Source organism: Malaclemys terrapin, chromosome 1, assembly GCF_027887155.1.
Source record: "Malaclemys terrapin pileata isolate rMalTer1 chromosome 1, rMalTer1.hap1, whole genome shotgun sequence".
NCBI classification, from domain to species: Eukaryota; Metazoa; Chordata; order Testudines; family Emydidae; genus Malaclemys; species Malaclemys terrapin.
This window is the reverse complement of record NC_071505.1, coordinates 261,927,464-261,945,819: the sequence shown is the minus strand read 5'-3', so window position 1 is coordinate 261,945,819 and position 18,356 is coordinate 261,927,464. Positions and strand designations below refer to the sequence as shown.

At 42.4% G+C, this 18,356-nt stretch overlaps 1 protein-coding gene across 1 annotated transcript in view; it reads right to left on the bottom strand.

The window, feature by feature from the left end:
* Positions 1–15,750, bottom strand: part of CLDN10 (claudin 10) — a 92,325-nt gene extending 76,575 nt beyond the window's left edge. Inside the window, exon 1 of the mRNA XM_054012238.1 lies at positions 15,456–15,750. Coding sequence (XP_053868213.1) covers positions 15,456–15,669 — 214 coding nt within the window. The 5' untranslated portion in view covers positions 15,670–15,750. The remainder of the gene's footprint in view (positions 1–15,455) is intronic.
* Positions 15,751–18,356: the final 2,606 nt, after the last annotated feature.

The window sequence follows — 18,356 nt, the reverse complement described above, 5'->3', positions numbered from 1 at the left end:
AAAACTTGGGTGCCTGAAGTTATGTAATGAGGACTTGATTCTTATTTATGCTAAAGCCACTTTACACCACTCTGGCAGTGTCAAAGCGCCTTCATGTGGGCATAAAGTATATTTACACAGCTCTGGAAGCATAAAAGGGCCTTAAATAGCCCCAGTCTAAATGTGATTCAGGTCCCCAAATTCATATTTAAGCATCAGTATAAAGTAGCCTGATTTCAGAGGTGCTGATCTCTCCCACAAACAACAGTGTTAGCTATGAATGCTCAGCACCCCAGAAACCAGGCCACTTGTTCTGGTGCCTAAATATGGATTTAGATGCCCGACTGTGAGCACCCAGCCTTGAAAATGTTGGCCGTAGATTATTGGCTATGAGAAGTAAATAACTAACAGATGAAGTTTTCTAGTACCATTTATAACTTGCTCAACTCTAGAAAAGTTTCCTGTATTTCTCTTATGAACTGCAGCTTGGTAGTTTGGTCAGATCATTCCACCCTTTGGCAACATTCCCTTCTACTACTCCCTTCTTTGAACCTCCCCCTTTGACCATTCACTAGTTATCACAAAGTGCGGGGAAATATAATAGTCACATTGGGTAGATTTAAGTAATGTTAAAAGAATACTCCCACCCCACCCCCCACACACTCATCACTTACATAGGTTGTGACTGGGATAATCAGAAAGAAGTAGTAAATACTGTGTCATATTATCAGATGGCAATTAGTATTCTTTTTCTGTACTTCAAAGCTAGGAAAATGGTAGAGGTAGTTTGAGGTTATTTTTAATTTAGAAATGTAGATTATTTTGTGAAGTACATTTGGTAACTGGAATAAAGCAATCAAGCAGGGACTAGTTGCTGACAGTCTGTCCTAAGTGAAAGAGTATGATTAGATCACCTTGTTAAGAACGTTTATTCTTCTATAAACAGATCCCAAACCCCTCTTCTAAAATATTTGGCAACACTACTGTTTCAAAGAGGAGTTAAGTAGTTCTGTAGTCTGAGGCTGGAACGCTTTTTATAGTGGCGGTGCTGAAAGCCAGCAAAACTATCCCCAAACGTTTTATCTTGTCGTCCCCCATCCCGTTCCCCAGCAGCTGAGGCCAGGAGCAGGGCCATGTCTCCAGGGCGGGGTGGGGGGACACAGGAAGGGCTAATGGGGCTGAGGCTGGGGGCAGGTGTGGGGTCAGTGGCGTGTGTGGGGCCGGGAGCAGGGCCAGCAGCCGGGACCCCGCATGTGGGGCCGGCACGGGACCCCATGTACGTGGCCAGGAGTGGGGCCGGCAGCTGGGACCCCATGTGTGCAGCCGGCAGTCGGGACCCCACATAAAACATGGGGGTGCTGCAGCACCCCCCGCACTCCTACTTCCCATACCTATGAGGGCCTGATTTTCCAGTGCATTATTTCCAATGTAGGCTGGTTTGACACTCTCAAAATCAATGGAGTTTCCCTGGCATAAAACTGGAGTAATTCAGTGATTGATCAGGCTCTGAGGCTGGGTCTACACTACCCGCCTGAATTGGCGGGTAGAAATCGACCTCTCGGGGATCGATTTATCGCGTCCCGTTGGGACGCAACAAATCAATCCCCGAATCGATGCTCTTACTCCACCAGCGGAGGTGGGAGTAAGCGCCGTCGACGGGAAGCCGCAGAGGTCGATTTTGCCGCTGTCCCTACAGCGGGGTAAGTCAGCTGTGATACGTCGAATTCAGCTACGCTATTCGCGTAGCTGAATTTGCGTATCTTAAATCGACCCCCGCCCCTGTAGTGTAGATGTAGCCTGAGTCTCTAGAGTTTTGCCATTGGGTTCTTGGAACCAGGAATTCAAAAATTATTGTTAATCACACCCAGAAATCCCTTTTTCTTTCCACAATGTAACTTACTCATCACGTACTACTAAATTGCTCACTCACAGTAAGATTAGAAATTTAATTATGCCTCAGTTACACTGAGGGATTTTAAATGAGGCTTGCTGATCATTTAGCTGCAGCCTTGACCAAAAAATTCTGTTTACCTTGTTATCATTATCATAGCTACTATGAATAATGTATTTGATGCTAACCAGTGAAATGCTGCCAAAATCTACACAATGGACTCCTTCAAAAACGTTCTGTGTCAGCATATGACATTCTGTGACACTCCCCACCCCAATCCATACATTCTTTCATCCCCAGCCTCTCTTCATCACTCAATCTTCCTCCTACTCACTACCTCACAGAGACCTTGCCATGGATCTCCCATACTTGTCAGCTCCGCACTGGAGCGGTGGGGCTGGCAGCAGTTGTCAGACGGGTTTCCCTGTGGCCTCTGGCTGTGGGAGAATTGGTCAAGTAGAGAGCAGGCTCCCTTTGGTTTTTGTAGAATGGGTGGAGCTTTCCAGACTGCAGATGCTCGCCCTTGGTGATGGAGGAGGTCTTGTGGAGTGGGTATCTCATGGACGATGGTGCTTAAGGGATAGTAGGATTTCAGGCTCACTCCCAGTAACAGTACTTCAAACTCCAAACTGGGGCTCAATAGGCAGGCAGGCACTGGCAGAGAAGAGGGGAGGCTGTAGCCTCTACACGGCTACCTTTCAGCATTATAACAACGTTGTCCTTCTACTACTTCTTCCTGCTCCGCGTGTGCTGTTGGAATGTGTGGTAGCGTAAGGAGGATCCAGTGGCTGTATGGTGGTGTGTCCCATCCCCATATTATCGGAATACCTTTCAAGAATAGAAATAAAAATAGCAATTTCCTTCCATCCTAACCTGTAGGAGAAACGTGATCCATTTATAGAGCTTCTGTTTGTGTATGTAGTGAATGTACTGCAGAAAAGCTGTGTAAGAGAAATGAGTTACACATTCAGTTCTGGGAGCAGGCAGTGGCCTCTTACAGGAGTGAATTCTCTATTCTATGTTCAGTTTCCATCAAAGGTCTGTTTCCTGCCCACATGGGTCTTCCCTTCTTGGTTGGTCAGTTTGTTGCAGTGGAACACAGCTGTTGTGGGAAGTCATTGCCATGGACAGAGAGGCAATCTCTTGGGTTACCAGGGCCAATCATTTTGAAGGCTTTGACTACTGAGCATGGGACTGGTCAAGTTCTATTCAGTGCAGAGAGGGGAGCCCTGTGGTGATGTATTAAGAGATCTATGTTGCTAAGCAGAAAGGCCGTTGTGCTTTGTCCCACTTGGCGCTTCATTGGTGTCTCTTCATTCCTGAATATGAACTGCATTAATCAACCATGTAGGGTATGGTTCTGTGAATGTGTGTCCAGAGCAGTGTCCGATAGGAAGGAATGCAACCTTCTAGCCAGTCATAGGTGCTATAGGGGAGGAGAGCTTGTCAAAGTGCTTCCATCTTCTTACCAGCATCACTTTAATTATGTCTGACTTCAGGTTTAACCAGCTGCTCATCATCCAGGAGCTGACTTTATTTAAACCCTGAGAGAGCAGGGAGATGGTGCTGTTTATGGTTGATACAAATCTAATTCTACCAAACCTATTTATATTTTTGACGGATAATATTGATATTTGTTTTTTAAGCATTTTTCCCCCAATTTTTATATATTTATACAAATGTTACAGTTATGGGAAATTATGGAGGGTCAGACAATGGGGAGAGTATGAGACAATAATTATTTAATGAGAACAGATGCTGAGATTCAAAGACTTAAAGCTTTATAACAGTTACAACAAATTGTTAACATAATATGTCAAAATTTTAGCCTTAAATCAAACTCTTAAGTTCTCAAGCAGATTTTTTTCTTACTTCGCTTATCTGTAGATTTCTATTGTTATCAATGGAAATATTGTTTTCATTGGTTTGTGTGTGTGAATGGTGGAATCGACATTTACCGAAACCAATCTAATCCTTCTGAGCCTAGATATAAAGAAGATGTCCGCTGGCACTTCTGCTCACGCTGTCTCACCAGCTCTCCCAATGACTTCATATAGATGCTGATTATGTGAGGGAAAGGACAGTGTCTTATGGGATGCTGAGGGTGAGCGCTTTGGAAGTGGAGGAACAGTTGCCCATAATGACCTTCTGGGTTTGAACTAGAATACCATTTCAGGGTACCTCTGTTTGCTCCTGTAGCTTCTTGGGGATGGGTCAGGAGAATATAGTGATCAGCATTGCATTATCAAATGGCACAGAGAGGTCCAGCAGGATGAACATGGATGTACTTCCCTTGTCTTTGGACAGGAGGAGATCACCCACCAGAGCAACAAGTGCTGTCTTTGTACCGTGCCCTGGCCTGAAGCCTGCCTCAAAGAATCCATGATGCTGAAAGACGGTGCTGAAAGGTGGTTTTGCTGGCTTCTTGACTGGCTTACTTAGAAAAAGGAGGTTAAATGTTGGGGGGGGAGCTTGTGAGGTTTTTGGCATGGATAGTAAAATTACACAGTTGCTTAACAATGACTAGTGCACGGCTTCATAGAACAAAGAAAATGAAAGAAATATAAAGCTATATAGAAAATTGGCTAATTGGTAAAATTTAAATAAAAGCAAACAAGAGCCAAAACACTTAAGACCTAAAGGAGCATATTTTGTTTTCTTTTGGTGAACAATACTATTGTTTTTCCTTAGTGGAGAGAAGTGAAGTTTGCCAATAAAGTCTGTGTCTCAGGAAGTAACTCTCTATGACTCATGCACAGCAACAACTATTCTTGGTTAGAAACAGACTTTTCATCTTCATGGAAAGTTCATCATACATGGAGTTCTGTTGTTCTAAATTCATAGATTATAAAGCCAGAAGGGACCATTATGATAATCGTGTCTGATCTCCTGTATAACATAGGCCATAGAACTTCCCTGAATTAATTCCTGTTTTAATGAGGGTGTCTTTTTTAGAAAAACATCCAATTTTGATTTTAAAATTTTCCCAACCCCTGGTAAATTGTTCCAATGATTAACTGTTAAAAATGTGCACATTATTTCCAGTTTGAATTTGCTTACCGTCAACTTGCAGCCATTGGATCATGTTATACCTTTCTCTGCTAAGTTGAAGAGACCTCTGTTATCAAATTTGTGCTCCCCATATATGTACTTATAGACTGATCAAGTCACCCCTTAACGTTCTCTTTGTTAAGGAAAATAAACTCAAGGAGCTCACTCCATCACAATAAGGCATGTTTTTTGATATTGCACATTCTCCTGGCTCTTCTCTGAACCCTCTCCAGTTTATAAACATCCTTCTTGAATTGTGGACACCAAAACATGGTGTTTCAGTAGTGATTGTTCCAGTGCCAAATACAGAGGTAATCTAACATCCATACTCCAACTCGAGATTCTGCAGTTTATATGTCCAAAGGTCAGATTAGCCTATGTGATCTCAGTACTGGAAACTCCTGGTCAGCTGATGATTCGTATGACCCCAAATCCCATTTCAGAGTCACTGATTTGCAGATAGCTACATTTTTTGTTCCTACAGATTTTTGTTTCAAACTCTCTGGGGACATAAAGTTTAAAAAATAAAGATGAAGTATTGAAAATACCATATTCTCTAGGTTATTTTAGACTTTTCCATTTTTCATTAACAAAAATGCCCAAAATTCTTTTAAATGGTCTAATTTTTGCTGTTTTAATATTTAGCCTTTGCTAAGATTGTAGACAGAACTTTGATTTCAACAGGAACAGGAGTGAGCCTAGTGGCAAAAAAAAAAAAAAAAAAAAAGGATTTCAGTGGGAGTAGCATTGAGACAATAGTCACAATTTGAAATGGCTGTCGCAGGCTGGCTGGCACTTTAAGGCACTTAAAAGATGACCTGGCTGGAAGACTTGGAGAGAGACAGGCCACTCCAGGCTGAAGAAGTGGTCAAAAGAGGGCATAAGAGGCAAAGTTCCCTGTAACGGTATTAGGGGCACCCCAGAGGTTAGAGTGCACCAGAACACTAATACATATCACTGAAACATGAGTTGCTTCCCAGATCTCCTCTACTTCATTTTACCAATACAAACATTTGTGAATATAGCACCATGGACTGGATCCATTACTGAAGTAATACTCCTCTGGACCCTGCCTGCCTCCCAGTGCTGCCTCTGCCCCGACTCCATGCTAGTTACCACTGCTCTGCTTGGACAGCTTTTCTAATCACGGAGTCCCAGTTCTGATTCCATCCATAGACCTGCAGCTGCCTTGTCTGGGCCTGCTCTACTCACTGCTTCTTTTTTTTTTTTCCCCCTGAAGTTGCTAGACTTTTTTTTCTCAGGCTCCATGTGACTCAGCCTTTTGATTTCCCCAGTCTCTTAATTTCACACTGCTGTAAGGCTGCCAAATTTGCTCTCAGGTAGCTGCTGCTGTGTACATTATCTGCTAGCTGAGTCTCATGATTTCTTGCCCAAGTGGTTCCACACTGGAACTATCTGTTGCCATATATTCCACCAGACCATGACCTATTAAATTCCAGGTAAATAGGGGAGGGGGGGGAAGTTGATCCTACCTTCTTCCTGGCTCTGCTTCCATTAAGGCAAATCACCGATACTAGCTCCTTAAGGTCTTAGAATGGGTGTCAATCTCATCTGCTGACCCAGGCCACTGACCTACATCCTGCTCCTGCTCCCCACTGTGGTTCTTAAGATCATTTAGGGGGGGAAGGGTCTCCACAATGATCCTGCAGGGGATATATTAATCCGTGATCCTAAAAGCGATAGTTGAACATTTTCTTATTTTAACCTACATGATAGACAAGAATGTGGATGATAAGCAAGTGATGTGCTGCCAGCATTTTACCAACAGGCTTACACGATTTTCTCCCATATCCTATAATGATTGTGTACCAAGGAAGCATGTACTTGCAGACAGGAAGGGTGAGGGACTAGGAAACCTTTCCACTTGGTTTCTCATTTAAACAAAAACCTCTCCAAACCATAACCAAAGAAGGATACAGAGTCACTTGGCAAACAAACTTGTATTAAGTACATTTGCTGGAAATGTTTATACTTTGTTCCTGTAAACTATAGTGACTGTACTGATATGATAGCACACAGAGTTCAGCTTGCGCAGATTGAAGTGGGGGAGGAGAGTGAAGATCTCTGGAAGTTTTTTTGGAAAATACCTGCCATATGATGCATTCCTAAAGCAAAAAATTACTCTTTAGAACAGGGGTGGGCAAACTTTTTGAACCACATCTGGGTATGGAAATTGTATGGCGGCCATGAATGCTCATGAAATTGGGGGTTGAAGTGCAGGAGTGGGTGAGGGCTCTGGCTGGGGGTGCAGGCTCTGGGCTGGGGCCAGAAATGAGAAGTTCAGGGTGTGGGAGGAGGCTCCGGGCTGGGGCAGGAGGTTGGGGTGCAGGCTCTGGGTGGGGCTGGGGATGAGGAGTTGGGGGTACAGGAGGGTGCTCTGGGCTGGTACCAAGAGGTTTGGAGAGTGGGAGGGGGATCAAGGCTGGGACAGGGGTTGGGGCACTGGAGGGGGTCAGGGGTGCAGGCTCTGGGTGGTACTTACCTCAAGCAGCTCGCGGAAGCAAAGGCATGTCCCCTCTCCGGCTTCTATGCGCAGCCCTGTCCACAGGTGCCACCCCTGCAGCTCCCATTGGCCGTGGTTCTCGGTCAATAGCAGCTGCGGAGGCAATGCTTGGGGTGGGGGCAGTGGAGTGGGGAAGCCCATGACCCCGCTCCCCAGCTAGCGTGCCGGAGTAGGGAAAGCTCTGGACCCTGCTCCCCAGCGGGAGCTCGAGGGCCAGATTAAAATGTTTGAAGAGCCGGATGCGGCCCCAGCTGTAGTTTGCCCACCCTGCTTTTGAAGTATTTTATGAGCCCTCAGTCAATTGTGGGGATAAGAGGTCATTCTCTAGGGAGAGAGCTGAGCAGGGGAGTAGAGCCCTGCAGCGGGACTGGAATCCTGTGGGTCCTGCAGGATCCGCTGTCATAATAGTGGGAATGGATAAAATATACTTTGTTACGGGTGAGCAGAGGCAACTAGTGGGAGGGACACAAAGGGGGGCACCAGCTAAGGGGGGTACACGTGACCCCTCCTGCGTGACCTCCCACATGACTCCTCCCTGCCCCGCCCCCAGCCCAGGGCCCCCGCACTCTCCCTGTCCCCTCCTCCCCATTCCACATTACCTGGGCGGGGGGCTCTGTCCTCCTGCTGTGCCGGCCTGGCTCCCCGAGCTGTTCGGCTGCTCTTCTGGCAGCCAGGCTCTGGAGCCACTCCTGGATGCTGCCCGGTGCAGCACAGGAGCTACCTGGAGGGTGCCTAACTGTGGCAGCCGCAGGCCGCCCGCCCCCCCAGACTCAGCTTCTGGTGACAGTGGCCGAGCAAGCTGGAGCCCCCTGCCCTCCCTGGCATGCTCCTGACCCCAGAAGCTGAGCCTGGGCAGGGAGAGGGCTGTTGCTGTTGCCACTCCCTGCCTTGCCCAGGCTCAGCTTCTGGGGATGGGAGCCAACTCTGAGCATGCTGGGGTGGGCTCCAGCTTGCTTGGCCACTATCCCTTAGAAGCTGAGCCCAGGGCAGCCGCTGCGCTGCACCGGGGAGTGTGTCTGGAAGGGGTAGGGTGATCAGACAGCAAATGTGAAAAATTGGGACGGGGTAGGGGGTAGTAGGAGCCTATACAAGAAAAAGACCCAAAAATCGGGACAGTCCCTATAAAATCGGGATATCTGGTCACCCTAGGAAGAAGAGAGGCTCTGGCCCTGCCTCTTCCCTTCTGGCTCTGGCCCCGCCCCTTCCTCTCCCCATCTGGGTTAAGTGCCCTGAGCAAGCTTCTGGGGAGGGCAGGTGGTCAACCCTTCCTGTGCCCCCACCCTCAGCATCGCCTCTTTGGGAGGGATTGAGTGTGCAAAAAAAAGTGGTAATTTTGTGGGAAACCACAACATCTCTCATCAGTTTGTCATAAATAGATTTTCAGCAATGTAAAGCAAGTTTTTCTTTTTTTTTTAATAACGTTTTTAATACTTAAATTATAGTGAGGGATAGAAAGATTACATGTCTATTATAACAGGAGTTGAAGTATTTTTTTACATGGTTTAAGCAAGATTTGTTTTATTCTTTTCTTGGTAAAAGTTGATTCTGAATTCCGTTTATAATCTATTAAACAACCTGTTATTTTGGTTTTAGTTTTTAGTAGCATGGGGAAATTTGTCTCTCTTGCAGGATTTGTGGGATCTAAGGTTTTACAGGTGGGAGCGGGATAAAAATGCAAGAAACGATGCAGGAGCAGGTGGGAGTGGGTATTGTGGAGCAGGATAAAAAAATAGTCCCACAAAGGGCTCTACAAGGGAGCATCTACTCTTTCCAGTCTGCTGTCCTGCAGCCCGCCTAGATATCTGAGTGGCTGACTGGGAGTTACTGGTGTTCCAGACAGTGTTAGCTGCCTCTTCATGCCCTTTGAAGCTGCAGCCCTGTGTAGTTGCTAGACTCTGCGGTCCTCCAAGCCACACTGAGGGGAATGGTCACGCCCAAGGAGCCTAATAGTAGAGCTGCACAAATAATTGATTATTCTGTCCAAACCCAAATGGAATTTTTTTGTTTTTTCTTGCTGAAATGAAAAAAAAATTCATTTTGGGTCAAATGAAACATTTTGTTTGACCCAAAACAACTCTTTTGGTGCTTTGTTTCAGGTTGTTTTCAAGTGGCTTTCACTTCTTAGCTAACTTTTGAAAACAAATGCCATTTCAAAAATGAAGTCAAAACATTTCCTTTTGAAATGGCTAAAACAAACTTTCAACTTTTTTGAATGTTTTTTTCCAGCTGAAACTGTTCACAGAAAAATGCAGGGTTTTGGGGGGGAGGGGAAGGGGGTGTGTGAATTTACTTTTTGCTGAATCTTTTTTGCCCAGGTTTACCCAGTGGAGTGCACAGAATCATATTTTGAACATCTGCACCATCTAGTGGGAGTGGTGTCTCATTTTGGCTTCTTGAATAGATGAAGTTTATTTTGTAGGCAGAGTTTGGAATACCACTACTTTTTACCCTTCAGTTAGACCCCCTTCATGTACATGAGTATCCATATCCTTGTGGCCGTGAGTAATGCAGAGACTTTGTTACAGAGGAGGTGTGTTACACTGCTGTTGCATGGCTAACAGATCCAGAACACAGTCCTTTAATTGTTGTCAAATTACAAAGGAGGATGCTTAACTGTAAAATCATTAATTTTTGGGTAGATTAAATGCAAGCAACTGAGGCATGAGAGAAAATATTATGTAACCAGGATATGAGAGGCTATTTCATAACAATAGAGCAGGGCTGGCCTTATGTTTTGTGGAGCCCAAAGATGCTGGAAGGAGGTAAAATCAGACCATAAATTGTGTCTCCCTCTGAACCTGCTGTCAATAATGGTGTTACTTCCTTTGTAATGTACTTTGAGATCTCTGGATGAAAAGCACTATATAAGAACGTGGTGGTGGTAGTACTGTGTGTTGTTCTTTTAATTAATTATACTGTTTCTTCCCCCACCTTATGCCACTTCTGGAATTTAAAATAGAGCTGACCTGTGCATTGCAAGGCTTGCCCTGGAGGCTGGGCTCCAAACAGCTCTTTGTTTTGTTGTTTTTTTGGCCAGCCTTTAAGCTGAGAAGGTGCTTATGTCCCTGTGAAGGATGAATCTGGCTGGTAGGTCAATTCAATAACATGTTAAAATGGGGTCATTGAGTCACTTTTCACTATTTTTGGTGTGTGGCTTGTTCTCCTATTTCTGCTGTATACAGGGTATTGATGCTAGTTGAAGTATTTTTCATTCTGTCTTATTATAATGTCACTTTTGGAGAAAGGAAAAGCAGTCTACAAATAGGAGAGCATTTTGGAACATCTCCATCTGGGAAAGGAAATACAGAATTCCTAAGTTCACATTTCCTTTGGAAATATGAATCAGTATTCATCACTTTGAACAAATGCACTGTGTAACCGAATATAAATCTTAGACATGTCTTGTATCTGATTGTCAGCTGTAGAAGAATAGCCTCATGTTAAATAAGATACCACATTTTAGTTGATTTCCTTTGAATATGAAAATATCAACAGTTATGCATGTTGGTGTCACTGATTTCTGTAGAACAACATGGAATATTTAAAAAAATTGGAAGCATGTGGGGAAAACCTCATAGTAGGCCTTCCAGATGAGAAGAATAACTGCACTTAACTATAAGGTGTGGGTGGATTTAGCTGTTGAAATTCATTGGTTTGAACTAGCTAAATCTTCATGATTCACCTTTTCAAAAATTAGGAGCTAGAAGTTAAAACTCCAAGAGAAGACCTTATGGGTCTTCATGGAAAATGTTGCTACATAATATAAATAATAGATCTACTTTATGGTATAAAATAATACACCCTGATGAACAAAAGCAATGATTTATCAGGAGACTTTAACATGGCAGAAGAATCAATAATACAGAATGTTCAGTTTAGCCTGCTATTAAAAGAAAACCAACCACCTCCCCCCACAAAAAACACAACAAAATCTTTGTTATAAACAAATTAAAGCTGCAAGGATGTTTCAGTGGTATCCGGCTAATACCTCAGACCAATATTACGTGTTCTTTACAAAAATTCTACACATTTAAAATATAGGCACAGAAGTAAAATTAACTTGTTACTAGACGATTATTGGAAATGGTACTTAGTACTCTCATAATGATTTGTTATTTTGACCATTGCATATGCTAAGGGGCAAACATATATTTAGGCAAGCAGTTTAAGTTCGGTAGAGTGAGAATTGCATGAAATTATTTCAGTACTTAAGTGCTCTGCTGGATCAGGGCCTTCACTGTTAAGTTCCAGACTTTCTAATGTTTGAGTGTGAGAGTGTTGCTCAACCTCATATACACTGCAAAGATGTGATAGAGCCAGGAACAGTACCCAGCTCTCTTGTGTTCTATTCCAGTGCCTTAGCCACAAGAGAACATCCCTGTCCTTCTTGCAACCCTCTGCCTCATTCACTGTCCATCTTGTGCACTGACTGAAGTAGGAGTCCAGTAGACCAGAAAGCATGTGATTGTGTAATTAGACAAACCCATACACATAATGGGGCTGAATTAAGGTTTTGTGTGCTTGACTTTGGAATCTTAATGTTTTTTAAACACATGTTTTTGAATAACTAATATTTAAACCAAAATGAATTCAAGTTATGAACCCAGAACCTTTACATGAGTTACACAGACTTCTACCACTGAGTTAATGGAGTACCTGGTAGTAGTAGGAGGCTATTATCCTCTAGGTAAACCAGTCACAAGAAGATGTGACACACTATACCAGTGGTTTAAACAACTATTTGCTAGTCAGTACATAAGAACAGCCATACTGGGTCAGACAAAAGGCCCATCTAGCCCAGTATCCTGTCTTCTGAAAGTGGCCAGTACCAGTGCCTGGAGGGAATGAACAGAGCATATAATCATCAAGTGATGCATTCCCTGTCACCCATTCCCAGCTTCTGGCACCCTCCCTCCTTATCCTGGCTAATAGCCATTGATGGACCTATCCTCCATGAATTTATCTAGTTCTTTTTTGAACCCTGTTATAGTCTTGGCCTTCACAACATCCTCTGGCAAGGAGTTCCACAGGTTGACTGTGTATTGTGCAAAAAAATACTTCCTTTTGTTTGTTTTAAACCTGTTACCTATTAATTTCATTTGGTGACCCTAGTGGAACACTGGGAGTCAGGATTCCTGGGTTCTATTCCTGGCTGCAGAGATGATGGTAGTATAATGGTTACAGATATTGCTGCCAAACAAATAAGTTTGGCAATTCCATTCTGAAAGACAGTATAACTGTGAATGAGAACTGGGTCTGCTATGCTACAGATAGGATTCAATTTCCAGTTCGGGAACTTCTCAGCTATATCGTCTGTTAAATGGGGGAAAGATACTTGCCTGTCTTCTAATTTAGAAAGAAGACACTTGGCTCAATGATACGGCCATGAAGTTTATTAATACCAGTAAGCGGAAGAGCTAAGACTAGAACTCATTGTTTCTTCCTGGTCCCCAACCCAACTGTCTAAAGATTACTAAAGAACCAAAGAGCTTGCATAGCCGGTTTAGTATTTTATTCTATAACAAACTGCAAATAAATGCTATAAAATAAGTGAGCAATAGTAAAGCTATTTCTCTGTCCCTGCCCACACTCACTATGTTAATAATAATAATTATGATGATACATAGAGGCTCTGGCATAGGTGCTGGAACTAGGAGTAGAGCCACACCCTCTGGCTTGAAGTAGTATAACCCAAATACATGGTTTCCACCTTTAGCACCCCCACTGTAAAAAATTGTGCCAGCACCACCGGGCTCTGGAAGACACACTGGCAATTTTAGTTCCTTTTGGAATAATGGTGGATTCATATTTTACAATCTAGCACTATGTGCAAAGCTCTTCCAGCAGATTTCTTGTTTTCTTCAGAGTATCATGATGTCAAGTAATTTTATAAAACAAAATGCTTCGTTATTTTTGCATATCTATTTTTCTCTGCATGTAATACGATACCTTGGAGGTGCTTGCCCTGGCTGATTAAAATTAGATGTCCTAAATGTCAGTTCAAATGATTGCTGCCATCTCATTTTAATAAGAACATGTTGCTCAAAGCTGTTAATTACATATCTGTATTATTATAAACTACTAAAAAGCAAAAGTTCATTGGGATTTGTACATACATTGTTTAAAAACTTCATACATATTCATATCATATTTATTATGCCACTTGTAGTCAGTCAATGATTAAATGGTTCAAAGCAGTAAAATTTTGTCACTAATGTGATTGATTATATTGAAAATAACCTTCCTAGCAATTATTACGATGATGAAAGTTTATAGTCACTGAAGTACTGAAAGGAAAGTGTTCTTTTAAAAAAAAAAAATTCAAGAAAAAATAAGCATTACAATCCATAAACAATTATTCAAAAATAAAACAGATTTTTAAATAGTGCACTTGAGTTTCTATAAAAAGAACAGGAGTACTTGTGGCACCTTAGAGACTAACAAATTTATTAGAGCATAAGCTTTCGTGGACTACAGCCCACTTCTTCGGATGCATATGCTTATGCTCTAATAAATTTGTTAGTCTCTAAGGTGCCACAAGTACTCCTGTTCTTCTTTTTGCGGATACAGACTAACACGGCTGTTACTCTGAAACTTGAGTTTCTATAGCTTTTTTCCCGTCTTTGATTAATTTTAGCTATATTGTAACACGAGTAAAAGGTTTCTCACTGATTCAGATAATTAGTACATGATTTTTTGCAGTTCTGAGGACTGTCTGATAAAATATGTACAAAGAGATATAAATGTTCCATTGATCTTACTGGGAGCTTTGCCTACACCAGGGCTGCAACTTCAAGCCCATAATTTCATCTTCATCATCCTCATCATCAGTCATTTTGACCAATCAACTTTACCTTTTATGGTCTACAACAAAATTTCTGACTTCAATAGGACCAGGAATTGGCCTGTATGACCCTCAGGCCACGAATGCCACCTACTAGTGTTTCTTGTAGCTCTCAAAGAGGAATTTGCAAGGTTGCCTCTGCCCTGGATTTCTTCCCTGATTCCATGAAATTACTAGTGGTGGTCTTTTTTTAGTACCGTCCCCCACCACACACTGGATTATGGTGGACCTACTCCACCTTGTTCATTTGCCCCAGTCATCCTGGAGAGCCCAGTTTCAGCAAGTTCCTTTGCCCTTGTCCTCATGGGAAAGAAGGGGCATCATTGGTGGTAGCTGAGTAGTTCTACTATGCGAATTCTAGAAAGGACTTTATTGTTTAGTGCCTCAAAGTTTAACTAGTACTACAAATATTTTAAACCAAATGCTTCTCCATATGCTGTTCTATACACAGAAGAAGAAAAAAAAACCCACCTTCACTCAGTAGTTGAGCAGCCTACATTTACTTTTTTACAAATCAATAGATGATGTACAATACCTCTCTCTCTCTTTTTCTAACTCACCTTCTACAATATCATGCCCCAATCCTGGAAACACATACATAGGTGCTTAGCTCTAAGCATGTCAGTAGTTCCATTACACTCATGCTTGTAGTGAAGAATATACACAAGTGCTCCATTGGACCAGGTCCCTAATTATTTTAAGAAGTTCTGATAAGTGTCAGAGATCCTGTCATTATAACTTACCGCCTCCTGCCAGCAATATATTTAGTTTCACATAGACCTCTTCCATTTCTAATTTCTATTAGGTAGTCTAGTCCACCTCTGCCAACAGAAGTTTGTTACCAAAAGTATATTTGCCAGTATTCTGTCCTGTATGTAGTGTTTTTTTTTTAATGTCTTACATAGTGGAATTACCCTTTTTCCTCGGGAAATGAATGCATGTTACTGTCAGGAAATTATTTCCAATATTCATTCTATATTTTCCTTTTATTAAATGTATACCCTTGTTTCTGGTTATACCCTGTTGTACAAACCAAAATCATTCTCTTCCTCCTTAGGCTCACATCTTGAAATTCTCAGAGTTATTTGTAAATGTTACTTAATCACCCTGTACTGATGTAGTTCTTCATGCACTGTCTTAGTTCTAGTAAAATTACCTTTACTTACCTTCTAGTCTGAAGATGGTAAAATGAGGTCTGCAATGAAAAGCGCCCAGTGCATTTCCTGCGCAGTTCATCCAAAGACCCTGGAAAACCCAAGTTGCAGTGATAACTGATGTTGCTCTGCTAGTTACTTTCCACTCATTTGATGCAGTGGCAGCAATAACAGCTCCTATTCCACCAAAACAAAATATAAAAGCTAAAATCTGTATCCCTAACATGCTTCTTGACTTTCACTGTATGCTGGACAATTAGCACTGTCACTGTGTGGTATGCGGAGAGTACTTCAGTCATCTGGATAAGCAATAGGTACAACACAAGCAAATTACACTTGAACAAGTGTTGCAGAAAGTTAATATGGGGACAAGACATTTTTCATGCTTGCTTGCCTTAAAGACCCCGGCACCATAGACATTCAGAAAGAAACAAGTATGATTTTTTTTCTTTTAGATAATTAGTGATAGATGCTACAAATCAATAAATTAATTTTAATTTTAAAAATGAACTTAATTTTTTCATATTTTGTCTCACTTCTGGTATTCCAGTTAATGCTTAATTTTTAGTTAATTGGAAACTTAACAACCCTAGAAAAAAGTGCAGAGTCCAAATTGTTCAGCATCCATTAGCAGATGTAGCAAAATACTTTTAAAGGGATCAACTATTGTTTGAAAAATACATTTTAAAAGAGTCTGAAATAAATTCACTTGTCAGCAAAAGTTGAACTGGTAGCTCTGTCTTTAAGACTGTAAAGTCTTAGGGACAGGCACTGTGTTTGCACCTTTGTATTTTGGAAGATAAAAAATCTGTAGACAGAATTAAACTCTGAGAATGGATTCCTTCTTGACTTATGAATAGATTCATCTGCCAGATTCCAAGTACAAATGGAAAGTATTTATTAATATACCTACTTTTAAAGAGATGACAGACAGCATTGCCATTGAACACTAAAATGACATCCTGTACCAGGTTGTTCTAACAATGAGGATGAGTAAATTTAGACAGGAAGAATCCAATTCCTCCTCACTGTCAGATAATACATAAATAGGCTATGTGCCATAAGATAAGTATACCTTTAAAAAGTATGCATATTCTTCTCCATTAGAATGCTAATAGAATAGAGGTCAGAAATATGTCATCACTGAATAGATTCCCCAGGGATAAATATTTTATGTTACTGGTCTACCTAGGCCATACAAAATTATTAGGTTTTCCCCTTTTCTTAGGGACTATATTGATCCATGCAGGGGCTTGAGAGAACCAGTGAAGATGTATCTTCAGGACCTAAGAGGTCTTTTTTCCCCAAAGCAACAAGCTATTCTACATTAATGATTGTCCATTCTTTAGTGAAGTAGTCAGTATAGACGCTGAAGGCACAGGTGCTGCCTCACTAGTTTCCATACTTATCTAACTACTCAGTTATTATAAGTAAGAGATGTTGCATTTACTGTTTATAACTAAGCTGAACGACTAGAAATGCCCTACTACCACTTTTCACAGCCAGAGCCCAGTCCTGTAGGTGGGGGGAGGGATAGCTCAGTGGTTTCAGCATTAGCCTGCTAAACACCAGGGTGTGAGTTCAACCCTGGAAGGGGCCACCTAGGGATCTGGGGCAAAATCAGTACTTGGTCCTGCTAGTGAAGGCAGGGGGCTGGACTCACTGACCTTTCAGGGTCCCTTCCAGCTCTATGAGATAGGTATATCTCCATAAACTATTGGTGGCCTACTGGGTAAGGCACTCACCTAGGACATAGCTATAGGTATCTACATGGAGAACAAATATTTAATAATGTGCTCTTCAATCTAGCAGAGAGAGGTATAGCACAATTCACTGGCTAGAAGCTGAAGCTAGACAAATTCAGACTGGAAATAAGATTTTTAACAGTGAAGATACTTAACCATTAGAACAATTTACCAAGGGTTGTGGTGGATTCTCCATCACTGACCATTTTTAAATCAAGACTGGATGTTTTTCTAAAAGATCTGCTCTAGTTCAAACAATTATTTTGGGGAAGTCCTATGACCTGTCTTATACAGGAGGTCAGAGCAGGAGATCACAATGGCCCCTTCTGGCCTTGGAATCTATGAATGTAGATCACCCAAATTCAAATCCCTGCCTGCCTGATTTGGAGCAGTCACTTTTATCCACATCTTTCACCTCCCAATCAGTGCCCTAACCCACTAGACTAGTGAGTGTTTTGGGGGTAGGTCTCTCTCAATCTCTCCCACATTCCATGTGAATACCCCAACCACTGGACTAGAGTCATTTTTTCTCTCTCTCTCTCTGGCCTAATGAATATTTAATTATTTATATCAAGTAGAACAGCTCCAACAGGAGAGAGAGACTGCCTACCCTACAATACCCAGTAGTCTGGTGGCGTGGGCACTCACCTGGGTGGTGGGAGATGTGAATTCAAGTCTCTGCTCTAAAACAGGCAGACCAGGGACTTGAAACCACATCTCCCATCCTTCAGGGGAGTGCCCTGATCACTGGATTATTGGCTATAATTAGGGCTTTCTCTAGCTTTTCATGAGAGGTCTGGGTTTTGCCTGCTAGGGCATGGGCTATCTCAGCAGCTGACCTGGCTTTGGTGCCCAACTCTCAGCCATGAACCTTCTCCTGGAATCCTGAGCAGAGGGAAGCGCCTCCCTTTGGCATGTCAGTCAGGCGCCTAGAGGACCAGACCAGTGGGAGCTAGATACCTAATTACGCTTTTCTCTGTACTTCACTCCTGGCAAATGTAGGAAACTTCCTGCTCAGCTGACTGGCTTCTGAGGACCCTTCCTTAGGTGCCTAACTCTCCCCATGCATCCTGGGTACCTAATTCAGGGCTGTGGATTCTTCTTGGTGGCAGGGTGCCTTGGGGTTAGGTGTTACCGAAATAAATCTTTGTGGATCTAGCCCTTTCTG